Here is a 20019-nt window from a genome sequence, read left to right as displayed (position 1 = left end):
TAGTGTTTACGTTCAGCTGGCTACGTAGCTTGTACTCGAAAGGGTTTATCTTTCCAGCTGTGTTTTTTTTTTTTTCCTTGCATTTTCAGGCTCCGATTTCATGAATGATCAGTAAATTTGAAAAATTCAAAGAGACCTTATTAAAGATATCAGATGAAGGGACACCTAGGCGGCTCAGTTGGTTAAGTGTCCAACTTCAGCTCAGGTCGTGATCTCGTCGTGAGTTCGAGCCCCACGTGGGGCTCTGTGCTGACAGCTCAGAGCCTGGAGCCTGCTTCGGATTCTGTGTCTCCCTCTCTGCCCCGTCCCTGCTCACGCTCTCTCTCTCTCGCTCTCTCTCAAAAAGGTAGACATTAAAAAAAAGCTATCAGATGAAGTTACATTCCATTACACCACCCTTTGGGGGACACTGTAAGGCTGAGAAACGGGAGAGAGGCTGCGATTTTAGGGGGGAGCGCCAAAAACGATCAGAAGCTGTCCCAGCTGGTGACACCCTGTGTCATCTTTCTGTAGGAAACAGAGAAACCAACTCTCACAATACATGGTGTTAGGGTCCCTCTCTGGGAGGGAGGAGGTTCCCGATGATGGAGGCCAAACCGAACCCAGCAGCGGGACCACCAGTCGGCTCCTTTCTCAGGCTCTCTGGCCAGCAGGCACTCTCTGACAATCGGCAAGCTGTGTGCCCCAAGCCAAGGCTTTCTCCAAACCATCGCAGACGGAGGCGTCGCGCACGGTGTGGAGTCTCCGGTGTCCAGTCAGGCGTGGACTCCGGCTGAAGTCCTCCCCGCGGGCCTTACGCACGTGGCGACTGCCACCCGTGTGAACCTTCTGGTGTTGAATCAGGTGTGAAACCTGGGTATAGGTTTTCCCACAGTTGTTACACTCGTAGGGCTTCTCCCCGGTGTGAATCCTCTGGTGCTGAATGAGGTGGATGCTCTGGTTGAAGGCTTTGCCGCATTCCTTACAGGCGTAGGGTTTCTCGCCAGTGTGAATCCTCTGGTGCTGAGCGAGGGATGAGTGGTGACCGAACGTTTTCCCACACTCTCCACACTTATAGGGCTTCTCGCCCGTGTGGATTTTCTGATGCTCGATAAGGTGGGTGCCGCGGCTGAAGGCTTTGCCGCACGCCCCGCACTCGTACGGCTTCTCTCCGGTGTGAATCCTCTGGTGTTGGATGAGGTGGGAAATCTGGGTGTAGGCCTTCCCGCACGCCCGGCACTCGTACGGCTTCTCCCCGGTGTGAATCCTCTGGTGGCGTGTCAGCGACGAGTTCTGGCTGAAGGTTTTCCCACAGTCGTTACATTTGTAGGGCTTCTCCCCGGTGTGAATCGTCCGGTGCTGGGTGAAGGACGAGGTGTGACCGAAAGCCTTCCCGCACTCGTCGCACACGTAGGGTTTTTCTCCCGCGTGAATGCTCTGGTGCCTCGTGAGGTGCGAAATCTGCGTGTACGCCTTCCCACACTCGGGACACTCATAGGGCTTCTCGCCGGTGTGAATTCTCTGATGCTGAGTCAGGGAGGAGCTGTGGCCGAAGGCTTTGCCACACGCGTGACACTCATAGGGCTTCTCGCCGGTGTGGACGCGCTGATGCTGGGACAGGGACGAGCTGTGGCCGAAGGTTTTCCCGCACTCGTTACATTTGTAGGGCTTCTCCCCGGTGTGGATGGTCTGGTGCTGGGTCAAGGAGGAAGTGTGACAGAAGGCCTTGCCACACTCGCCGCATCTGTGGGGCTTCTCCCCCGTGTGGGTTTTCTGGTGGCGGGTGAGGTGGGACACCTGCGAGTAGAGCTTCCCGCACTGGTTGCATCTGTAGGGCTTCTCCCCCGTGTGGCAGCGCTGGTGTTTGATGAGGGAAGAGCTCTGGGTGAAGGCCTTCCCGCACTCCTTGCATCGGTAGGGCCTCTCGCCCGTGTGGATCCTCTGGTGCTCGGTAAGCGAGGAGCTCTGGGTGAAGGTCTTGCCGCATTCGCCGCACGCGTACGGCTTCTCTCCCGTGTGAACGACGTGGTGCTGGATGAAATAGGAGCTGTTGCCGAAGGCCTTCCCGCAATCATCACACTTGTAGGGTTTCTCTCCGGTGTGAATTCTCTGGTGCAGGAGGTAGTCTGAGTGGTAAACGAAGGCCTTCCCGCATTCCGCGCAGCCGAACGGCTTCCTCTCTACCAACGTCCTTTGGCGTTGCAGGCTCTTTCTCGGCCCGTCCCTCTGCCGGGCTCTCTCCCCGCCCGGCCCTCTTTGCTTCCGGACGCGGGCGGAGGCCCGCCTGAGGCTTCGGCCAAGCTCGTGACCGCCGAGGCCTCTCTCCCCACAGACGGCTTCCTTGGGAGTAGCCGACAAGCACCTCAAATGCCTCTCCTGCCTTCCCCGGTCCTCCGACCGGAGGTCACACGCCCGGGATCCCCCCAGTCTGGCATCTCCCAGCGCTGCCCTTAAACCGCCCCCCGTCTTTCCCACCGGGGAAGCGGCCTCTGCAGAAATGCTCTTTTTTACAAGCGTCTCCTGAGTCGGTGCAGACCTCGTCTCCAAGTCTGAAAGAAACAGAAAATGTGAATATTGCCCACGTCGGGACACAGGAAGCTGATTACACGGCACCGGCGCTGGAGACTTTAGAAGACGAGTTTCAGGGACGCCTGGGTGGCTCGGGTGGTGAAACATCTGACTTTGCCTCACGGTCTGTGAGTTCGAGCCCCGTGTCGGACTCTGTGCTGACAGCTCGGAGCCTGGAGCCTGTTTCAGATTCTGTGTCTCCCTCTCTCTCTCTATCCCTCCTCTGCTGGCACCCTGTCTCTCTCTCTCTCTCTCAATAACAAATAAACAGAAAACAACAAAATGAAAGACAAGTTTCACGGTTTATGTTGCTGTTTCAAAAGACATGACACAGATTCTTGTCGTGGCCTCGAGATATAAAAAGGACTGAGTTGTAAAGGTGTATCTACGTGTAAACGTGCGTATGCATGTGCATGGTGGACTGGAGGGTCTTCCATTTATCATATTTGCTTTTCGATCGTGATAAAACACATACAACATAGAACATGACATCTCAGTCGTTTCTAGATGTACCGTTCAGTTGCATATATACATTCACGCTGCAGTGCAACCAGCCTCGCCATCCGTCTCCAGAACTTTCTCATCTTCCCAAACTGAAACACTATACCCCTTAAACACTAACTCCTGTTCCCCCTTCCCCAGCCCCTGGCAAACACCATTCCACTCTGGCTCTACGAATCTGCCCACTCTAGGCACCTCATGTAGGTGGAATCATATGATGTGTATCCCTTTGTGTCTGGTTTATTCATGTTTTTATTACATACTTTTGTAATTAAAAAATACGGTCAAGCTTTTGGGGTAACATGTTAAAAGCAGGGGCACCTGGACGGTTCAGTCGGTTAAGCATCCGACTCTTGATTTCAGCTCACATCGCGATCCCAGGGTCATGGGATCGAGCCCTCCACGATGAACGTGGAGCCTGCTTAAGATCTCTCTCTCTCTCTCTCTCTCTCTCTCTCTCTCTCTCTCTCCTACCCCCCTCTGCTCCCCTCCCCTACTTGCACTCTCTCTCTCAAGATAAAAGAATATAATATAAAATAAAATAAAATATGAAAAAAGTAATTTTTTGAGAAGCAAGCATGATTACGGGGAGATTTCCATTTCCTGCTTTATTCCTTCCTTAGATTTTCAAAGTTGCTGAGATGAACACAAATAACTTTAATTTGATCAAAAGATACCAATAAATATTCAATGTATGTGAGGCTTTTATAGCCCAACCTCGCAATTTGGAGAAAGGGGAGTGTAGAGGAGAGATGATAAGCAGGAAGTAAAGCCATATGGAATCTGCTGAAGGGGATTGATTTTTTGATGCTAGCAGATTTGTTCATGGGATACCTCTTTAATGCAGTTTTTTTTAATTTTTTCAAGTTTATTTATTTTGAAAGGAAAAGAGAGAGTATGTGTGCCTGAGTGGGGGAGGGGCACAGATAGAATCCCAAGCAGGCTCCGCACTGCCGGCACAGAGCTTGGTGTGGGGCTCAATCCCACAGACTTCAAGATCACGACCTGAGCTGAGATCGAGAGTCAGATGCTTTAACCAACTGACCCAGGTGCCCCCATGAGCTACCTATTAATTGTACAGTTGTTACTTACTTGCTAACCACAGTGCTGGGGGTACACGCCTCTGTGCTGAACGAGACATCTGACCCTTGCCCTCAGAGAGGGGGAGGGGCAGGCTGGCACTTGGACATTTTGGACATACCCTCCTCGTCTCCATAGCATCCCTGCCCTTGAAGAACCACTGTTACTTAAATAAAATAAAAAATAAAATTAAAAAATACATAAATAAAATAAAATAAAATAAAATAAAATAAAATAAAATAAAATAAGAAAAATAAACTACTCTTATAAAAAAAAAAAAAAAAGAACCACTGTTCCCCTTTCCATGTAGTCTTGGTAGGGCTGTTAATCACAGTCTCCCCCACCCCATTTAGAGTAGGCATGAGACCCAGGCTCGCCAATCCGAATACCTGAATGCCCACCCAGGAGTGCCTGGGTGGCTCAGTGAGCTAAGCATCCGACTCTTGGTTTCAGCTCAGGTCATGATCTCACGGTTCATGAGTTTGAGCCCCACATTGGACTCTGCACTGCAGGTGCGAAGCCTGCTTGGGATTCCCTCTCTTTCTCTCTCTCTCTCAATCTCTCTGCCCCTCTCCCACTCACGCTCACATATGCACGTGTGCTCTCTCAAAATAAACTTAAAAAATATATATTGATTAAAAAAAAAAAAACAACGTTCAGACAGGGACAAACAAGTGCTTCATCGGGGTCAGGACGTGGGGTACAGCCATGGTGAACCGGGATGAGACGTGAGGCCAGAGATACCACAGGCCGGGCCACACGGGGCCTCCAGTTCTGGGCCTGAGGGGCTACGACTTGCTCTCAGGGGTACTAGGGAGCTACGGGGTGGCTGTGCGCAGGGGAGTGGGATCAGCTCTGGGTGCGGGCAGACCCCTCTGGAGCTGTGTGGGATGCACTGGAGGGCATAAGCCTGAGGGGGGAGGCCGGGGGGAGGCTGTGGTGAGGGGCAGGGGGGCAACCCCACCCACAACACGGTAGACAGCGACAGACACAAAGACGCTTCAACCCCCTCCCCTCACGGAGTCTGTGGGCCAGTGGCGGCAAAAACCCGGCTTCCTGTTCCCCAGCGTGTCAGGCCGGGTCCCACTTCTGGGTCTTTATACAGATGCTCCCCAATAAACAATCACCGATAATCATCGTAGCCTGTTCTGACCAGGGGTTACCGTGAGCCAGGCGCTGGGCTACACTTTACATGTTAATCCGTTTATCCTTTCCAACCCTGGGTACTATTATTCACCCCACTGTGCAGGTGAGGAAACTGAGGCACAGGGGGGCTAAATGACTTGCCAGAAAGTCACAGAGCCAGGAAGTGGTGTGGCTGGGATTCAAACCCTGAGCCCACGATCATGGCGTGTGCTGCCTCACTCCTGTCACTGATCACGACAGACAGGGGAGGAAGACGGCCTACACCTGCTGGACATCCTCACCCACCTGGACAGGCCATTTGCCAGCCTTCTCTCTTCTCCATCCTGGGTTCCTCCCCTCGCTCCAGACGGGAGATCACGTCGGGTTTGAACCCTGGAGGCCCTGCCCCTAGAAAAGACACAAGATTTGGCCAGTTATAGGGAGGCCTCAGGGCTGGGTCCCAGGCCCTGGGTGTGCCGGGGAGATGCATACATTGGGTGCCTACTGATTAGAGGCTCTACTGGTCAATGCAAGACTCATTTGTTGAGCGCCTACTACATTCCAGAAAGAGCCTGAGCCCTGACGTCACTGTTTAAGGTTCTGGCTCTGTGTTCTTCAAGTTCGATGTGAAATACGCACCACATTTTGAAGACTTATTATGGAGAAAGATGTAAAACATCTCATTAGTAATTTGTGTGTTGGTTATGATTGCCACACATACCAAAATGTTCATATTTTGGACAGATTGGGTGCAATGAACTGCATCACTGAAATTAATCTCATCGGTTTCTTTTTACTTTTTCTATGCCGCGATGTTTAAGCTCACTGATTTCTCTCTTCCTATAGGGGGCTGAACAGTGCTCCCCCCAAACTTTGTCCACAGAAACCTCAGAATGTGACCTTACTTGGCAAATCGGGGCTTTGAGGATGTAATTCGTTCAGACGAGGTCCTGCGGGAGTAGGTCGGGCCTTAGGGGATGATGCACAGACACCCTTGGGCAGGGGAAAGGTCATGTGAAGATAGAGGCCGAGATCGGGGTGAAGGGGATACAAGGCGAGGAACAGCAAGGGTCACCAGGGACCTCCGGAAGCTGCATCCAGGAAGGACTCCGCCCTGGAGCCTTCAGAAGGAGCAGGACCCTGCCTCCGCCTGGATTTTGCACGTCTGGCTTCTGAACCGTAAGGGAACGAATTTCTTCCGTATTAAGCCACCAGGTTTGCGGTGATCCGTTACACAGCTGTGGGAAACAAACGCATCTCCCTACTGACCGTTCCCAGGAGTGGACAAGCTCCCGCCTGAGAAGGCGAACCTTCCTCCCACTGGAGAAGTGAGGAAGGGAGAGAACGGATGGAGATGAGATCAAGGAGGCCAGCAGGGGCCAGGCCACACGAGGGTCTGAAGCCGCTGAAGGCAGGGCCCAGGACTGGTGGGTGACTGTCCCTGAGATGGGAGGGTGGGCAGACGAGGAAGGGGTCTGTGGGGACGTCGTGAGCTCAGGGGAGGCCACTAGCTGCATCAAGTTGGAGCTCAGGGGACAGACCAATGGGACCTCGTTCTGTACACACGAGTTGTGCAGGAAAGGTTCACACGGCAGGCTGCCTGCTCTTTCTGGAAAGCCCTGCTCACAAGGCTACCCTTGGCTGGCGTTTGGGAAGCTGGATTTCAAGAGGGTTCTCAGGAGTTCCTGATCGACAGGAGAGGCTCCCGGCGCCTCAGCCGTTTGTGCAAACACTGTGGCTTCTGCCCGACACCTGCTTTTCCTTCGGGGAGTCGGGAGCTTGGTCCGTGCCAGGCGGAGGCTGCTGACATGACCAGACCTCAGCGAAACCCTGGGCGCTGACCGGGTCTCTAGCGAGTGTCCCCGGTGGACGACACCTCACACGTGTTGACACATCTTGTTGTAGGTCCTGTGTGACGCTACGGGGAGGGGACTCTGCCCCGGTTGCTGCTAGACTTCGCCCCACGTGCCTTATCCCTTTGCCGCCCGTGCTCTGTGTCCTCTTGCTGCAAGGAATCTTGGCTGTGAGCACAGCTACATGTGAGGCCTGTGGGTCCTCCGAGAGAACCACCCGAACTTGGGGGCTCCCCTGGGGCCCCGACACAGGTGCTTAAGCGAGTTCTTGGTGAGTTTTTCCAGGGAACGTGTGTAAGTGAGGACGGCTGAGGAAGCGGCCTTCAAACCACCATTGCTTCCAGGGAAAAGGCAAGACAGAAGGACCAGAAAAAGAAACTGAGGGGAGACGGAGGCGGACAGAAAGACAGACCACTGAGGAGGCCAGAGAAGGGCCAGGGGGTGAGGATAAGGCCAGGTCAGGGCTGGACTGCAGGGATGGAGGGGGGGCGATGAGCAGATTGTTGGGGGGCAGAGAGGACATGGTGGGCTGCTGGGGAGGGGGGTGGGCGGAGTGAGGACAGTCTGGGCTGGGGGATGGGGGGGCCTGGAGGATTGGAGCAGGTCTGTGTGCAGACGCGGAGCTCAGGGTAACAAATGTGAGAGGGACTTGGGCACAGGAGGCGGGTGGGCCGACAGTGTAGGGCCAGGAAGACACATTTGGGGGACAGCATTTATGTGCTTTGGAAAGATTCTAAGATGCAGCCCGATGAACATCCAAGGAGCACTTGGAGTCCGAGATTCTGGAACAGGCATTCCAGGAAAGCGTGAGAAGAAGGTGGGGGCACAGGCTGAAGATTGTGCAGGACAGGTAGAAGACTCGGGGCCCTTGGGGACACTGGGACTCTAGGAGAAGCCAGTGGAGAGAGAGAGGGACAGCCAGAGCCCAGCCAGGAGGCACCAATTAGAGGAACAGAGAGGGAACCACATGACCTCAGCAAATGCCCCCAGTGGGTGGGCACAAAGGAGATGAAGGCAGTTGGGGGCAGGGCCTCACCCAGTGAGAGAAGGTTCTGGTAGTTCTCCAACATCACGTCCCGATACAGCTCCCTCTGGCCAGGACCCAGCCAGCCCCACTCCTCCAGGGTGAAGTCCACAGCCACATCCTTGAAAGTCACTGATTCCTGCAAAGGCCAATTTTACAGGGTGGAGAGACCCATCCTTCTAGAACTCTGGGGCTGGAGAGGTCATGGGCCTAGGGCCTACCACTGCTGGTGGTTGAAACAGTTGGAACATTCTAGGCTGGAACATACTGACTCAACTGATTTGAGACGACTGAGTAAAGATGGCCTACAGAGGGTCACCTGGGTGGCTCAGTCGGTTAAGCGTCCGACTTCGGCTCAGGTCATGACTCACAGCTCTTGAGTGCGAGCCCCGCGTCGGGCTCTGTGCTGACAGCTCAGAGCCTGGAGCCTGCTTCGAATTCTGTGTCTCCCTCTCTCTCTGTCCCTCCTCCACTCATGCTCTGTTACTCTCTCAAAAATAAACATTAAAAAAATTTTTTAATTAAAAAAAAAAAAAAAATGGCCTACAGAAATGCAGAAAGTCTAAGGCAGCTGCTAGCCCAAAGGCACCTTGGAAGAAGATAGACAAAAGCTCCTTTTCTGCGTGACTCTTTACTGCCATCTGTTGGAAAGTTGTTACAATATGCCAATTATTTTAATATATGACAGTTGACTGCCATCTGCATGAAAATTGCCATAAGGGGCACCTGGGCGGCTCAGTCGGTTAAGCGTCCAACTCTTGATTTCATCTCAGGTCATGATCTCCCGGTTTGTGAGTGCGAGCCCTGCATGGAACTCTGTGCTGACAGCCCAGGGCCTGCTTGGGAGTCTCTCTCCCTCTCTCTCTGCCCCTCCCCACTCGCTTTCTCTCTCTCTCTCTCTTTCTCAAAAATAAATAAATAAATAAATAATGATAAACACTAATAATAATACTAAACAAATAAATAAATAAACTGGAAAAAAATTGCCACAATATACCAGTGTGTGAGGTGTAAGATGTGAATCCCGCCACTGAGATGAGGCACCCTTGTGCAGTGTGTAACCTGCATACCTGTATGTGACAACCCTAAGAAACGCTTTTTTTTTTTTTTTTTTTTAACTCTCAAGCCATTGTGTACAAGAGCGATTCCTGAGCGGCACTCCATCCCAGACTCAAGCCGGGATCCCAATTCCCACCCCCAACTCCAAGGATAAGGCTTGGGGGTGAAGCAAAACCATCCACTGCCCTCTTCATCTGGCAACCCAAAGGCTCCCGGGCTTTAGCTGACCGATTTTTAGACCGTGTCCCAGCTCAGGGCATCCTGCCCCCTTCCCTTCTCCTCCCCGCACCTCCCAGCCCCAGAGTCCCTCCCACACTCGCCCCTTCCCCACGATTAGGAGGGGCGGAAGCTCTTCGGGCCACAGGCAGAGATGAGTATGGCTCTCTGAGGGGGCCGTAAAATCATCTTTGGGGAAGAGGAAACCCAGACTCACCTGGTCCTCAGCCATCAGGGTCCCGGTGGCCACTGCTGGGTCCTGGGCATGTGCCTCCAGGAGAAAGGACCAGGTCTCAGTCCGCAGGGCTGGAGGAGGAGACTGGAACAGAGAGGGGGTCGGTTCTGGCTCAGACAGACAGACACTCTCCCAAAGATGCCTCATGACAGTGGGGGCCCTGGTCTCCTAAGAGCTGGAGCAAAGGTCAGGACAGGCTGCCTGAGGCCCCCATTCCATACCAGCAACCACTAGCAAACAGGGGGTTCAGCTCACTGCACTACTTCTCAAAGAAGTAGCTAGAGGGGCGCCTGGGTGGCTCAGTCGGTTGAGCGTCCAACTTCGGCTCAGGTCACGAACACACCGTTCGTGAGTTCGAGCCCCTCGTCAGGTTCTGTGCTGACAGCTCAGAGCCCGAAGCCTGCTTCGGATTCTGTCTCCCCGTCTCTCTCTGCCCCTGCCCAGCTCATACTCTGTGTCTCTCTCTCTCTCAAAAATAAATAAAATATTTTTTAAAATAAAAAGAAAAAAAAAGAAGTGGCTCGACTTATCCCCAGATGAGGAAATAGAGGCACAAGAGGTCAAGGCCCTTGCTCAAGATCGTAGAGGTGTCGAGTGTCAGAGCAGGATTCAGACCCAGAAGTCTGGCTGCAGAGGCCAAGCCCCCTTTTGATCCTGACTCTTTCTCTTACGGTAAAATACACGTAACACACCCTGTACCATTTTAACTACTCTAAATTCTACAATTCGGTGGCATTTAGTACGTTCTCCATGTTGTGCAACATCACTACTATCTGCTCCAGAACATTTTCATCATCACCCTAAGAGGAAACCGTGCACCGTTAATCAGTGATTCCCAAATCTCCCTGTTCTGTGCTGCCCCTCCAAGGTCAGCCCCAGACAACCACTCATCTTTCTGTCATAATGCATTTGCCCATTCTGGACATTTCATAGACATGGAATCGTGTAATATGTGGCCCTTTGTACCTGGCTTCTTTCGTTTTTTACTTAAAAAAAATTTTTTTCATGTTTGTTTTTGAAAGAGAGAGAAAGAGAGGGCATGAGTGGGGGAGGGGCAGAGAGGGAGACACAGAATCCCAAGGAGGTTCCAGGCTCCAAGCTGTCAGCACAGAGCCCGACGCGGGGCTTGAACCCACGAACCTCGAGATCATGACCTGAGCCGAAGTCGGACGGACGCTCAACCGACTGAGCCACCCAGGCGCCCCTGGCTTCTTTCACTTAGCCTGTGTTCAGGGTTCATCCATGTTGTACCACGTGATAGGGCTCATTCCTTTTTATGGCCGAGTAGTATTCCATTGTATACGGATCTGCCATTTTTTGGAAAGCTGCTACTATCTGTCTTATCAATCCTGCATGAGGATCCTGATCTCCTGCTGAAGATGTTGTTTAAAGAGGGGCACCTGAGTGGCTCAGTCGGTTAAGCATCCAACTCTCGGTTTCGGCTCAGGTCATGATCTCTCGGTTTGTGAGATCAAGCCCCACATCTGGCTCTGTACTAAGCGTGGAGCCTGCTTGGGATCTCTCTCTCTCTCTCTCTCTCTCTCTCTCTCTCTCTCTCTCTCTCAAAACTGCTGAAATAAAGTTTAAAAATCCCCAGGGCACCTGGGTGGCTCAGTCGGTTAAGTGTCCGACTCTTGGTTCTGGCTCCAGTCATGATCTCATGGCTTCGCGGGTTCAGGCCCCATGTTGGGCTCCACGCTGACATTGAGGGGGGACTTGCTTTGGATTCCCTTTCCCTCTCTCTCTGCCCCTCCCCCACTTGTACACGTGTGCTCTCTCTCTCTCTCAAAAATTAAAATGAAATTAAGATTATAAAGCTTCAAACTGGTACAGCCACTCTGGAAAATAGTATGGAGTTTCCTCAAAAAACTAAAAATAGAACTACCCTACGACCCAGCAATTGCTCTACTAGGCATTTATCCACGGGATACAGGCGTGCTGTTTCGAAGGGACACGTGCACCCCCATGTTTATAGCGGCATCATCAACAATAGCCAAAGTATGGAAAGAGCCCTAATGTCCATCGATGGATGAATGGATAAAGATGTGGTATATATATACAATGGAGTATTACTCAGCAATCAAAAAGAATGAAATCTTGCCATTTGCAACTGGCGGGTATTATGCTAAGTGAAATTAGTCAGAGAAAGAGAAAAATCATATGACTTCACTCATATGAGGACTTTAAGAGACAAAACAGATGAACATAGGGAAGGGAAACAAAAATAATATAAAAACAGGGAGGGGGACAAAACAGAAGAGACTCATAAATCTGGAGAACAAACTGAGGGTTGCTGGAGGGGTTGTGGGAGGGGGGATGGGCTAAATGGGGAAGGGACCCTAAGGAATCTACTCCTGAAATCATTGTTGCGCTAGATGCTAACTGATTTCGATGTAAATTTAAAAAAATTTTTTTTAAAGATTATAAAGCTTAAAAATCCCTCCCCCCAAAAATATCTCTGCCAAAGACAAGCTGGTGTTCAGACTATGGTCACCCCCGCTCATTCATCAAATACGCTCTGAGACTCATGTGAGGGTGACATACTCATCAGAGGACAGAAGGATGGGTGACGTGCGGCTCTGCCCTAAAGGGGCTCCCTGCCCGGTGGGGGAGGCAGGCCTGGACATAGACCAGGTGGTGGGCTGAATAATGGCCCTAAAAAGATATCTTGTAGGATGGACCTGTGATGTGATTAAGTTAAGCACCTTTAGATAGGCAGATTATCCTGGATCATCCGGGTTGGGTCCTAGGTGCAATCCTAAGTGTCCTGATAAGAGGGAGACAGAGGGACATTTGACTCAGAGGAGAAGGCCACATGAGGCAAGTCAAGAGAAGCAGAGTCAGAGAGAGAAGACGCTCTCCCTCCAGCTTTGAAGCCGGGGGAAGAGGCCTCACCTAACGAACGCGGAAGCCTCTAGAAGCTGGAAAAGGCAAGGAAATGGATTGTCCGCTAGAGCCTTCAGAGGGAGCACCACTCTGGCCCCCTGAACTGTAAGAGAACAGATCTGTGTTGTTGGAAGCCACCAAATTCGTGGTAACTTGTTACGGCAGCAACGGGCAACTGATAGTCTAGAAACAAAAAGACTCAATCTCATGTGTGTTTCCAGGCAAACGCCTCACTATACCCAGTGACACAGGGGCGCACGCAGCTCAGGCTGAAACCAGTAGGTGAAATCCTGATGCGGAACAGAGTCTTGCAGGCTCTCCCGTATCTCCTCACAAGTCACTTAATGATTACAAAAAAGAAAGGGCTCCTGGGTGGCCCAACCAGTTAAGCCTCCAATTCTTGATTTCGACTCAAGTCATGATCTCACAGTTTGTGGGATCGAGCCCCTCGTCTGGCTCTGTGTGGACAGCATGGAGCCTGCTTGGGATTCTCGCTCTCCCTCTCTCAAAAATAAATAAGGTATTCCTGCCTAAGGTATTCCGCCTAAGGTATTCCTGCCAAACTGAAATCTAATCACAAGGAAACACTGAGCAAAGCCAAACTAAAAGACATTCCAGAAGAACCTGGTCCGTAATCTTCAGCATTGCACAGATCATCAAGACCAAAGAAAGACTGAAAAACTAACTGTTCTAGAGACCTAATACCTAACGCGGTGTGTGATATGGGATTTTCTTTTGCCATCGAGTACGTTATTGGGACAATTAGCAGCATCGGAAGGTCTGTGGATTAGCTAATAGTTTGTACCGACGTTACTGTCCTGATGAGCTCACGGTGCTGCGGTTTTGGAAGAAAATGGCCTTGTTTCTAGAAAAAACAAACAAAACCAAAACACAGACTCCTGAGGAAGGGGGCTGTGCAGAGACACAAAGAGAGGGGGGCTGAATGGGGGTTGGGGTGGGGGGCAGGGAGATCAGAAAGTGATGAGAGACCCAGATAACACGCTCAGGATAAGGAGGACAGAAGCGGAGGGCGTGACTGTGCGGAGCACGCGGAGCCTTTCGGGTCAGACATCCCAGGGTGTGATCCCAGGCCGACCCCTGGGACCTGGGAGAAGCCGCAGAGTCTGTTTCTTGACCTGCGAAGTGAGGAAATGTACAGGATCCCTTCGGGGAGACCGCGCTCGCCTGACTTCAGGCAAACAGCAGGCGCCCAATTCCTACGCGCTGAGATCCTCCAAGCGGCGCGGGGGGCAGAGGCGCCCGGGGGGCGCCCTCCAGAGTGATAGGAGGGGGCGGGACGCCGCCCACAGCGTCCACCCAGGCACGACTCGGACCCGCCTCTGAGTGCCCGCCAGCCTGCCTGGCACGGCCCGCACCCACCAGCTCAGACTCCGGGCCACCAGGTCGGGACTCACCTGTGCGCCCCCGTGGGTGGCGCTGGACGGCCAGGCCTTTACCCTCCCTCGGGCGGGCCGCGGAATGCGCCTGCGCGGTTGCGGTCTCGGAACTATTTAAACCTTGGTTCTTTAAACGCGGCTTCGCAGTTGGACTACATTTCCCAGGAACCTCTGCGGGTTCACCCTCCTCCAGACCTAAGGTCTCTACGGGCGGGGGAATGCTGGGAAATGGAGGCTGGGCGTACGATGCGGGGCCGGGAGGAACCTGGTACTGAGAAATATCTGGCTGTACTGACACCGTCAGTAATATTCCCATTTTAGCTAGAGTCTTTTAACTGCCCTCCACAGGAGGTGACGTCAAAGTCCATTTAACCCATTTAACCCAAGTTTCCCCTGTAGCTGAAGTCCACAGGACACGTGGAAGTTCACCCCATCTAAACTGATGGTGAATGAATTGAGTCTGTCACTGAATTACGCAATATCCCTGGGCATCCGCTCCCTGTTTGCCTCAGTGTCACCTGTCACCTAACACCTCCATAGGAAATAGACCCCTACGGTGGGAGCTGGAAGATGTGTGTCCAGGAATGCAAGGATGGTTCGATATTGGGCTATTATATAATTTGCTAATTGATATACAATGTAATATATAATCATGGATATAAAAGGGGTTTTGAGAATGTTCAGTAGTCATCCATTTCTACATAAACTTAATATATTTAAGAATGAGCCCATCTTGAACAGTAATGACAAAAATCTTAAGGAGTTACTCGTCTCTCCCTTGTTTTTCATTATATACATATAATCAAAACCCAAAATCAGGCGTAATGCTAAAACACCAAAAGCTTCCCCATGAAAGTCAGAACAAACTGTCCGTCCAAAGAGAACAAACCATCCAGCATTACCACTTTTGGAAAAACTATCGGGTGCAGTTAGACAAGAGAAAGAAGGGGTATATAATTGGAACGGAGAGGTCTGGGATTTCATCCTTCTTTGAATATGATATGATTGCTGTTTTGGAAATCAGAGAATCTATTGAAATGTTATGATAAACATAAAATAATTAAGTAAAATTACTGGGTACAAAATTAATCAATAAAAACCAATAGGTTGGGGCATCTGGGTGGCTCAGTCGGTTGAGCGCCTGACTTTGGCTCAGGTCATGATCTCGCAGTCTGTGAGATCGAGCCCCGCATCAGGCTCTGTGTTGCCAGTTCAGAGCCTGGAGCCTCCTTTGGATTCTGTGTCTCCTTCTCTCTCTGCCCCCACCCCTCCACTCTCTGTCTCTCTCCCTCGAAAATAAATAAACATTTTAAAAAAACACAATAGGTTTTCTCTTTTCAAACAAGAATGATGAAAAATCTAATGGAAAAAAAGGGGGGGGGTATTTGGATCTTAGTGCCAATAAAATTTGCCTGATAGATTTTAATCTCTTTGTGATCTGGGGAAGTTCTCTTCCACTCTCTGCACCTAGGTTTTCTTTGCTATAATCCCTCATTAGGATAATAGTGTGGCAGATAGCTCTTCCTCAAAGCCTTTTCCCTACTTTCTGTGCACACAGCTAGACTACATTTCCCATATGCCCTTGCAGTCGGGGTGGTCACGTGACCAAGTTCTGGCTAATGAAATGAGAGAGGAGACGTATGCCACACCCAGACCTCCCGCTTGTTACCTTCCCCAGTCTTTCTTCTGCTGAAGTCTTATGTGAAGATGGGAGGAGCCTAGGTCCCTGAATTGTCACTTGGAGGGGGCCATCTCCAATCAGAACCAACTAATAAAAAGTTATTTTCAGTTATATAGACTCAGGGGAGTGATTAAATAAAGGTATATCCTGCCTATGAAATGTTATCAAGCCTGAAATAATTATGATGACTCCACGGTAACATGGGGCGACACTTGCGAATGAAGGTTAAAAGAAGAAAAATCTCAAAGTTACAGATCCTTCATGTTTGTAAAAATATATGTGTACACATGAGTAAAAGTTAGATGAACCATGGGCAAAACGGAAGGAGAATAGCTGTCACGTAGTGACAACAGGCAGTGAGTTTTATTAGCTTATTTAACTCATACAACCACCCCGTGAAGATGTGTCAAACAGCCCCAGAGAGACCTTTGCAGCCCCAACACTCAAAGACCCAACGGGTGACAGAGGGTCCAGTGAAGCCCCTCTTCTTACTGCCAGACTCCTCAGCTCTGCTGCCCTCTCCCTGCCCATGAACTTGGTCCCGGCTCAAGCCTTGTCCTCACATCCTAAAACTTCACTGCGGTCTCATCCCAATCCTCCTGGCCCCCCAGTGTCTCCCCTCCAGGCTCTTTCACACACAGCCCCCAGAATGGTCTTTCTGCACCCAGAGCAGACCCAGCCCTTCCTCCGCCCTCTGTATCTGAAGTTACGTGAGCCTGGAGTCTGCCTTGCTTTGCTTCATGACATTCTATCTTAGCTCAGACAGCCATAACAAAATACCATAGACTGAACGACTTAACAGAAATTTATGGTTTTTCCTTGGTACAGAGAAGAGCTCTGGTGTCTCGTCCTCTTTTTACATGGACATTAGCCCTACTTCTGTCCTTAACTAGCTCTGGGCCTTGTATGGGTTACTTGAATCCTCCCTGTATGTATCCTTGTCTCTAAAGCGGGGGAGCAATGCCTCCTTCACTGGGTGGTCATGCAAGTTAAATGAGCTCAATGACATATGTCACTTTCATCTGCATTTCATTGGCTGATGCAAGTAGCACGGTTGCAATGGAGTTCATATAGCAATCCCAGGGAAGGGTCCTGATTGGTCCTTCTTGGATCTTGGGCCCACCCCTTGGACCAATCACTATTGCTAGGATTAGGATACAGGATAAAGACATGGTTACAGGTAATTAGGACCTAGTGTAATAATATGTGTGCTTGATGGGAGATAGCCCAGGGCAACGTATGAACACAGAGGAGGGCCTTCAACCCAGTCTGGACAATCACGGAGGACTTTTGGAGGAGGTCTCAACTTGGCTGTAACTTGGAAGACAAGAACTAATGGGCGAAGAGACATAAATGTGACCAATGAAGGCAGAGAATGAGGTGGGTTGTTCCAAGCAAAGGGAACACAGGAACAGAAGCCTAGAAGGGAGAAAGAGATATAAGGAGCTCTTTGTGGCTGGCATGCAAGGGTGGGATGTGGGAGTGTGCTATAATTGAATGCTTGTGTCCCCCCAAATTCGTATATTGAACCCTAACCCTCAATTGATTTTACTTAGAGGTAGGGCATTTGGGGAAGTAATTAAGATCAAATGAGGTCAAAAGGGTAGGGCCTTGGTCCAATAGGATTTGATGTTGTATAGAAGTCAATCAGCACAGTGCTTCGCAGGTAGTAAGGGATCAATTACTCTAGGACCCCGGGGCAAGGGACACACAGCATAATAGTTAACCCCACGTATTCGTTGTGTAACACTGAAAGTCATCAACCTCTCTATACCTCCGTTCCCCTATTGTATATGGGGAGATAATAATTACCTTAATAAATAAATGAGATTTGAATCCGTTGATATAAGTAAAGCCATTGAAACAGAATGTTACAGGGACGCCTGGGTGGTTCATTCTGTTAAATGTTGGACCCTTTATTTCAGCTAAGGGCATGATTTCACAGTTCGTGGGTTTGACCCCTGCATCAGGCTCTGCACTGACAACACGGAGCCTGCTTTGGATTCTTTCTCTCTCTCGCCACCCCCGCCCCCGTCCTTCCCCCTCCCGTTTGCTCTTGTCTCTCTCTCAAAAATAAATAGGGGCGCCCGGGTGGCTCCTTGGTGAAGCGTCTGTCTCAGGTCATGACCTCGCGTTTCTTGAGTTTGAGCCCTGCATCAGGCTCTGTGCTGACTCTGCCCAGCCTGCTTTGGATCCTCGGTCTCCCTCTCTCTCTGCCCCTCCCCTGCTCTCACTCTCTCTCTCAAAAATAAACATAAACAAACAAACACTTAAAAACCAGTATGTTACAGACACCACCACCTTCATGTTTGCCATCAATATTATCAACATTAAATATTATTTTTAAAAGTTATTAATAGTTCCGACCTCTTGACCTTTGTGTGCGCTGTTCCCTCTGTCAGGAACGTTCTTTCTCTCTTGGAAAACGGCGGTACCTGCAACAAGCTGTTACAGCCATTCCTATGGGAACGTTTCCCCTCTCCCCACCCAGCCCGGCGGGAGCTCGCCAACTCTGCTCTCTCCAGGGATTCCACAGGACCGTCCCAGTAAACCTAGCGCTGATATTATAATAATTTGCATTGTTATCATTTGAGAACTGTCTCTCCCGCCCCAGACTGTGCTCTCCTGGAGCATTCATCACACTGTAATTTCTGCACAATTTAATTATCCGTTTATTGTGCACTGTTCCGAGGAAGGTAAGGGAGTACCTGGATTTGTAGAGTGAACAACACTGCCAACTTAAGACTCCCAGGCTAGAGCCTTCGCCGGAGTGCGCTTGGGTCAGGACACCAGCTCACGAAATGAACGCGAGGTCGAGTATCTTTGACTTCTCTGCTGTAGCCCTGCTCCCCCCGCCACCCCCTCCGCCAGGGCGCTTGGTGAGGGTGACGTCATGCGTGCCCGGAGCGACGTCACCAAGGCGACCAGGATCCGTTGCCTTCGGAGAAGTGCGCCTGCGCCGGCAGGGCGGGGGCGGGGAGAGGGAGAGGAGGCCGGAAACTACCATTTCCAGAATCCTTTGGGTTGGAGCTTCTGCTCCACCTCTCCCAAACGTCCCCATTCCAAGCGCTCTCTACTGAGCACGTGCCAAAATTGGTATCTTGGCAACGGATTGCTGGAGTCCGGCTCTTTAAAAGCACACTCTCCTACCTTTTACTGTAGTGGATTGGTAGTATCTATGGCCACGGATGTAGTTGTGGGGGCGGAGAGGATTCTGGGAAGTGTAGTTCATTAGAGTCCCACGAGCTAGTTCTACACTTAAAACTTCGTTCGCCAATCTCTAGCATAAAAATATAAGCAACACTCAGCCCCCCATGTTTCCCTGTCACCTCATAATGGTAACAAAACGTGTCTTGAGTTGGGATTCAGTTTCTGAAAAAATTAGTTGCCCACACTGCTTATGGAGTGATTTCACCTTTTAAAAAATCTGACTATCTGGGTTCTCTTGAAAACTCGGAAGATCTGGGACACCTAGGTGGTTCAGCCGGTTAAGCCTCCAACTCTTGGTTTCCGCTCAGGTCATGAGATCCGCTGAAGCTTCGTGAGATTGAGCCCCATGTTGGGCTGTGCGCTGACAGCATGGAGCCTGCCTGGGATTCTCTCTCTCCTCTCTCTCTCTGACCTTCCTCTGCTCGCTTGCTCTCTCAAAATAAATACAAAACAAAACAAAACAAAACAAAAAACTCTGAAGATCTGAAAACACTGAGCTGTTATTTCACAGCAGCCACAATGGAATGGAGCTGAGTACTTTCTATCCACTGTGAATGTGACTTGCCATGTTAACTTTATCTTTAACTTTATCTCGACCCAAACAATATTTGGGGTTCCAATCCCAGAACCTGAGGAAAGCCACCAAGCTCTTTCCCCTGGCATGTAAAGGCCCTCAGTGTACGGATCAATATAGTTTTTGGTTCCTCCTCTTCCCCCTCAACACTATTCTCCTCATTTACTCACATATATTTACTGAGAACCTGCTCTGGGCCAAGCATTGTGCTGGGCACTGAAGCTTCAACTACGTTTGGTCTTTCTTATCAACCCCTATCCCTCCCACCAAACACCCTCATTATCCAAATCCTGAATGAGATAGCAATAGTTTTCCTAGTAAGTTCAGAAACATAAGGACACTATGTTATCCAAATGTCTTTGCTTCCTACTTTGGTTAGCAAAAGCAAGAGTTCAGACAGCAAAAGATTTACATGAAAATTGATCTGAATCTATTCAGGGACACAGAGGGTGAAAATTGAACAGTTCAGATAGGGGGCAGAACCTGTATTCTCTATATTGACCACTGCTGTTCCTTCGCCAGACCATTCTTGAGGGTCCCACTAGGACGCATTCCCAGAGTAGGAATGGTTGTCTTTTCAAGCCCTCATCATGGGCCGTCCATGCCTCTTGAAGGTCCAAATCACTCCTGC

The 20019-nt window shown here is 50.5% G+C and overlaps 1 protein-coding gene across 3 annotated transcripts; it reads right to left on the bottom strand.

Annotated features, from left to right (window-relative positions):
- Positions 1-16: 16 nt before the first annotated feature.
- On the bottom strand, positions 17-18477 carry LOC122493829 (zinc finger protein 883-like). Of its 3 annotated transcripts, none has more exons than XM_043598461.1 (5): positions 13942-14052; positions 9623-9724; positions 8143-8269; positions 5560-5661; positions 17-2528 (listed from the first exon to the last, which is right to left on the bottom strand). In XM_043598461.1, the coding sequence occupies exons 2-5, from the start codon at positions 9635-9637 to the stop codon at positions 634-636; spliced, it is 2139 nt and encodes a 712-aa protein (XP_043454396.1). In that variant the 5' UTR covers positions 9638-9724; positions 13942-14052; the 3' UTR covers positions 17-633. The 3 variants fall into 3 exon arrangements, with proteins under 3 accessions (XP_043454396.1, XP_043454397.1, XP_043454395.1); XM_043598462.1 differs by lacking the exon at positions 13942-14052 and adding an exon at positions 18313-18477 and having other exon boundaries at positions 295-2528; XM_043598460.1 differs by lacking the exon at positions 13942-14052 and having other exon boundaries at positions 295-2528; positions 9623-9851.
- Positions 18478-20019: the final 1542 nt, after the last annotated feature.

The sequence above is a fragment of the Prionailurus bengalensis genome, chromosome E2, assembly GCF_016509475.1.
Source record: "Prionailurus bengalensis isolate Pbe53 chromosome E2, Fcat_Pben_1.1_paternal_pri, whole genome shotgun sequence".
Lineage (NCBI taxonomy): Eukaryota > Metazoa > Chordata > Mammalia > Carnivora > Felidae > Prionailurus > Prionailurus bengalensis.
The sequence above is the reverse complement of the archived record's forward strand: the minus strand, read 5'-3'. Positions and strand labels throughout refer to the sequence as shown.